The following is a 6147-nucleotide window of genomic DNA, read 5'->3' on the forward strand; positions in this document are numbered from 1 at the left end:
AGTTGGTGCCTTAATAATAGACAGTATTGTCAATATGGCCAAAGCACACTTTAAATAAATACAAAGCTGTAAATGTGAATGGTTTTAAACGTACACTGTTGTATTTCTGTGGTTTGCTTGTGATTTAATGAGAGTTGAACTGATTTTATCTGTTTGTGTATCACTGAGTAGAGTCTCTTGAAGCAACAGCTAAACTGATTCCACTGAATAGATGATTAACTCAGTATTCAGTTGACAACATACATGAACAGATAAAGAAAAAAGCATGACTAATGCCCTTTTAGGCTCCTGCTGGAGCGCTCAAACTCAAAACTGTGCGTGAAAGCACTGCTGGGTTTGGGAATTTCACAGCAGTAACTGTCACTGAATAAATGCTTCTGCTAAATGAATAAATTAATATGCATGAGTCTATCAATAGGATCAAACTGTCTCATTATTGACCATTTTACAGCCATTATTTTGATGCAGCTGAATATGATACCAAAGGCTTCGGAAACAAAAAAAGAGCGTGTGCATTTAAAAAGTGTTATCATCCGAATCACTCCATTTTACAAAGAGTGCGTAACGGTTTTTCGTAGCTCCTCCACACGCACACCAGAGCCTCAAAGTCCACTTCAGCCAACAGCTGGAATGACTCTTTGACCCATTTGCCCTGAAACAGTGGCTGGCAGTGTTCTGCTGTGTGCTCATAGACAGCGTGTACTATGAGCGGTTACGACATTCTCCTCACATACACCGAATGCCCCAGCAGGCCTTATCACAGAGGACATTCACACAAGTCCTGGCCCGTACAGCGAAAACCACAGACACACATGAGGGACGAAACTCTGCTGACATTGATTTTCTACCGAACTCTGTGTTTGCTTGAGTAGTTTACTTAAACTCCTACTCAGATGAGCTGATATGCACAAATCATGAACCCTTTGGGATTTTCCCCCCCTGATTTTTTATAGGGATCATGTTTTTCTGAAAACATGACAAAAGGCCAACAGATGGTGTGTGATTAAAGAAACGCTTCTTTTGAAGCCCATGTTAAGTCTCACATGAGGTGTGATTGCTCACAGGTCTCTCAGAGAGTTGAATGTGTCTCTCACACGGACACAAAATAACGTTTCAAAAGTTCTAAACGATGCATCATCTTTTCTCAGGAAACAGTGTCATGTTTTATTTCTCTCTCTCTTTTCTCACAATGATAAACTTTCAAGAAGTCCTATTTTTCCACCTCAGACTAAATAACTTAATGTGCATCTAACATTCAGATTCAGAACAGTAACAAAAAAATCATGTTCGTGAATTAATTAATATTCCAAATCATTAATATAATTTGAAGAGAGATGGTTAGGAATATTAACTCACACATTATAATTGGAAACAAATAAACTAGACAATTAGTTTAAAAAAACATCCCTGTTACATTCAACGTGTTCTGTGGTTGAATGTTATTGGGTGAAAAGTTAAGGGGAGAAAATTATAATTACGCTATGCTAAATATCATTATTTACAGTCTTGTGCCATGGTCCAAGAACAAAGTGATTAAATCATGCAACAAAGTTCAGTCTCCTGTTAATAACATCATGCAGAACACACAGATGTCATTGTTTCCAGAGAAAGTCCAAGCAACATTTCTGAGAAAGAAAATGTTCAGAATGACTTCAAGTAAATTTGTAAAGTGCTCAGAATGGTTCAAATGTGCAATAACATAGCAAGCAGCGGTACGTGTCGACATGACGAAATGTGTTTTTGTGTCACTATTGAATCCGAACATTTTTCAGATTAAGTAGTTCTATATGTAAAGGAACAGATGTTCGGAGCAAATGTGCCTCATGGGACAAAATCTAAATGAACTTGGATAAAAAATAAAAAAAAGATAATTTTATATGATTGAATTAACCAGTCTACATAATCAAAAGTCCTATTTAAGGGTCAGATCACAAGAAATAACTCCATAAAGTACCAACTCTACATTTCTCACTTGTGTCACAAGATTGCTTCAGAAGTAATTGATAGGCATTCATGCACTAAATTTGATGTGAATGATCAAAACTCAAAGAGCCTGAAGCAATCTATCATGTATATGCATGCGTGTGTTTCCCCCGTCCCATCAGAAGGTAACCTTTGAACCCTGCTGTGAGGGGGCGAGGGGTTGAGGTTCAGCTCCAGATACTTCCCCTCCCTCCCGATGAGCCTTATAAAAGACATATCTCTGGCCTTGCTTCTTCAGTCTCGTCCCAGACCAGCTACATCAACAGGTAAGCAGCCCGACCTCGCAAACTACAGAGTAACTGAGGATAGGCTTGTGTCAGGAAACAGCTGGACCGCATGGACTGTTAGCAAAACAACCAATTTGTATTGAATTATACTTTTCAAATATAACTGTTTTTGAGAGAACATTGACATAACATGTTTAGTCATGTTGATTTTTATTGTTAAAAGTACCAAAAGTAATTGTGTTGGTTTGACGACTAATGATTATTGATAAAATATGTTAAATTATTGTAGACATGTAACCCCTCGAAGGCATCTGGCCACCTTTCTGCTCCTCAGCTGCTTGAAAGTAACAATAGGTTTGACTGAAATCTGCTAAATTTTCCAGGTCCACCATCAATGTGTCCAAGTTAATCCTAGGATTTCAGATTATGTAGTGGTTGAGAGCTAATCTGGTTGTGAAGCCTTTGTAACTCTGTCTAATCTGGGATAAATTAGAGTCTAGTCTAATAGGCTGACATATGTTGTAGCCCAAGCGGCCTGAGTAGGTCGCAAGCCCTGCAATAGTTGTAGTATCAGTCCAGAACAATCACAGTACCAAAAGGTTTAATAATATTAGAATGCATTAGGCTGAATCGTGTCCACTCTCCCTTCGGTTAAAAATCTCAAACCAATCCTTTCATTGCGAGCTGCTTCAACTGTATTAACAAAATCTGATGCTTGTTTTTAACCCAGATCCATAATGAGGTTCGTTGCCCTCACCCTCACTGTTTTGCTGGCAGGTAAATAAACCCACTGCTTCTCCCAAAAATGTTTTTTCTTAATCAGCATTTTTTTTTGTCAGTTTAAAATTTAAGCCAAGATACATTTTGTTAAGAATTTTTTCATGAGATTTTATGCATTTTTGAGACTTATACCTTTAGTTTTTGTTCTTGCTTTAAGAGGTTTTTACTCTTTACTCTTCTGACAAAATCTCACTCAGATTTTGCTTTTCAGTTAAAATGATCAGAATGCCAAACCCCTTTGTTCCAAACTCAAGCGTATGAACTGACATTTCCTTTGTCCAGGTTGCCAGGCCCGTTTCTTGGCGGACGAAGCACCATCACAGCTGGATCATGTGAAGACTGCCCTCCAGCTTTATGCAGATCAGCTGAAGCAGTCCGCACACAAGAGCCTCACTCACCTCGATGACACAGAGTTCAAAGACTACAAGTAAGAAAGCAAAAAAAAACTTCCTCTGAAGCAACAGTGCATTCATTTGCAGATTAGCATGGTATTGATCTTAAAGTCAAACTAAAACAACCCATTTGAATTCTTTAATATGACAAAGAGTATTCTCAAACTAGTTTCAAACAGCATACATAGTCCTGTCTTAATCGACGCCATTGATTGTGCCAATGTTGCAATGTCCAGCTGGGCTGGGGCCACATTTTCAGGAGCGCCATATCAGTTTTTCCAGTGCCAGACAATCTAAATCCTCTTTCTGTTTAGGGAATTCCTGGGCCAGTCCGTGGATAATCTCCATGGCTACTTTCAGGATTTCTTTCAAACCATCACCCCAGTTGGGACCCAGGTGCTGGAAGCCACTGCTCCCATGCGTGAGAAGTTGACCAAGGACATGGAGGACCTCCGCAAGCAGCTCGAGCCCAAGCGTGAGGAGCTCAGGCAGGTTCTGGAGAAGCACTTCGAGGAATACAGAGACGTGCTGAAGCCCTTCCTCGATCAGTACATGGTCAAGCAGCGCGAGCACATGGAGGAAGTCAAAACCATGCTGGAGCCAGTGGTCAAGAGCTTGCAGGAGAAGATCCCACCCAACTGGGAGGAGACCAAGACCAAGCTGATGCCCATCGTGGAGATTGTGCGGGAAAAGCTGACGGAGCATCTGCAGGATCTGAGGACCAAGCTGGAGCCCTACATCCAGGAATATAAGGATCAGGTGGAGAAGGGAGCCCTGGAGTTCCGCGAGAGCGTGCGATCTGGAGAACTGAGGAAAAGGATGGACGACTTGGGCAAGCAGGTGAAGCCTCACTTCCAGGCTATTTTTGAAGCTCTCCAAAAGTCTCTTAGCAAGGAGTAAACCAACTGTTTTTACACCACCCACCCTCCCTTCTTGCTTGCCAAGTACCAACACCTCGACCCATGATCTGGAAGGCTTTTCTCACAGCATAACCAACCTTTACTCAAACCACACAATACACTCATATGCACTTTTGACACATTTCCCACAACTAGATTCTGTCTAATGGGCAAACACAGATATGAATAAAAGAACACTGAAACCTGTTCATTCAAAAATGCCTAGCAAAAATCCTTTGTTAAGCTGCTTTTTGTTCAAACTGATTTTCAATGTTCAATGAAATAAAATAAAATAATAATAATAAAAAAAAATTCATACTATTTCGTCAATGTCTAAATGTGGTTTATTTGGATGTTTTGGTGAAATTACTGTATATGGATACAACAAAATTCATTAATGCCATATAATATATGATTATGCATAACAAAATAAAGAACAAAAAAAGATTAGCAATTACAATTTTGTAGTTGGTATTTAAACATTGCTTATCTGTTTCATGCAAATGCACAGCAATGGCCTTTAAAATACACCCTTTTTCTACACTTTACATCTGATTAATGAGTTGATTACAAAAATGTGTCACCGGTGATCAATATATCCTGGTTTAGTGATCTGTTACTTATTAGTGATAGGGCAAGATGGATGTGGTGGCCATATTAATGTCCTCAGGCAAGACTGTGTCAACACCAAACCATAATTTTGACCAAAAAGAAAAAAACTAAACATAAAACAATCCTGTGCGATTTAGGCGTATTGACAAGTTAAAACTTGATAATCCAGTTTCAGAAGCATTCCCCTGTCTAGATTTGCATTAAAATCCAAGAATATGGTCCAAAATGTGATGGGATGCTTTTGGTAAAACTGGTCAAAGACAGTTATGTTCAAGTTGCAATATCAAGTGTATCATGGAGAACAACTGAGATATTAAAGAAATCTCATTATCAGATGTTTCTTTCCTATATGCGGCAACACCATTACTTCATAAAAAGAGCATATTGCATAAATGCTCCATAAATGTGCATGGACGTTATTAACAGATCTGTCTTCACTGCTTGACAGGACTGTAACCCTCAGTTGAAGAGTGCACATAGAGAGCTATTCAGTGCCTAAGTGAGTAATCCTAGATCAAAGGTCATCACTGTGACCTTGCAGCAAAGCTTTGTCTATCAGAACAATGGTGGTAAAAGTCCAATTAGCTGTTTGTTGAGTGTTGGTGGTGTGACACCGAAGCATCGATCAATTGCTGCCATGACCAACAGATTCTTCTGTTCGCAGTCAATAATGTTGGGTGATGTATATGTAATTAACAAAGACTTGAGTGCAATACAGAGTAAGTTTGTGGGCATCGTGGGTCATGGGCTGTGAGTGAGTGATATGGATGAGGTGCTGAAACACTGCATATTAGATCTCTCAGAAGATATAAAGCCACGACTGCACCATCATGAGGCACAGATGCATGGGATCAGACACATTCAGACCGAGACCGTGTATGCAACTGGATGTTGGACCAGGTTTCAGAGTACAGCAGTAATGATGAATGGTAATATTCATATTTTACTTTATTTCTACTTTGTGAAATAAAAATAGTATTTTTCATCTTGTTTTTTTTTTAAGTAAAATATCGTAGCATCCTTGAAACAGTGAGATATTGAAATTGAGTATATCACTGAATATATCACATTTGCACAATTTTCATTTTATGCCTAATCTCACTTTTCACTTCAAGTGTCTTGGTTTTGTAGTTTTCATAGTCATGGTTCCTTTTTGTCATGTGCTTCCCTAGTGTCTTTGTGTCACGTTCTCATTGGTTCATTGCTTTCAGGTGTGTCTTGTTAAGTCATTAGTCTTTGTTTATATATATAACC

General features: G+C 39.1%; 1 protein-coding gene across 1 annotated transcript; it reads left to right on the plus strand.

Moving 5' to 3' along the window:
- The first annotated feature begins 1974 nt into the window (after window positions 1-1974).
- On the plus strand, window positions 1975-5225 carry apoa1b (apolipoprotein A-Ib). The gene is made up of 4 exons (XM_081370348.1): window positions 1975-2249; window positions 2941-2987; window positions 3273-3417; window positions 3697-5225. Exons 2-4 carry the CDS (start codon window positions 2948-2950, stop codon window positions 4280-4282), a joined length of 771 nt encoding a protein of 256 aa, XP_081226474.1. The 5' UTR covers window positions 1975-2249; window positions 2941-2947; the 3' UTR covers window positions 4283-5225.
- Window positions 5226-6147: the final 922 nt, after the last annotated feature.

This window comes from Scardinius erythrophthalmus (assembly GCF_964197995.2).
Source record: "Scardinius erythrophthalmus genome assembly, chromosome: 7".
Lineage (NCBI taxonomy): Eukaryota > Metazoa > Chordata > Actinopteri > Cypriniformes > Leuciscidae > Scardinius > Scardinius erythrophthalmus.

Coding starts and splice junctions, on each gene's coding strand:
- apoa1b (XM_081370348.1), top strand. CDS start 2,948: ATGAGGTTCGTTGCCCTCACCCTCACTGTTTTGCTGGCAG. Junction 2,988..3,272: donor CCTCACTGTTTTGCTGGCAG/GTAAATAAACCC, acceptor TCCTTTGTCCAG/GTTGCCAGGCCCGTTTCTTG. Junction 3,418..3,696: donor ACAGAGTTCAAAGACTACAA/GTAAGAAAGCAA, acceptor CTTTCTGTTTAG/GGAATTCCTGGGCCAGTCCG.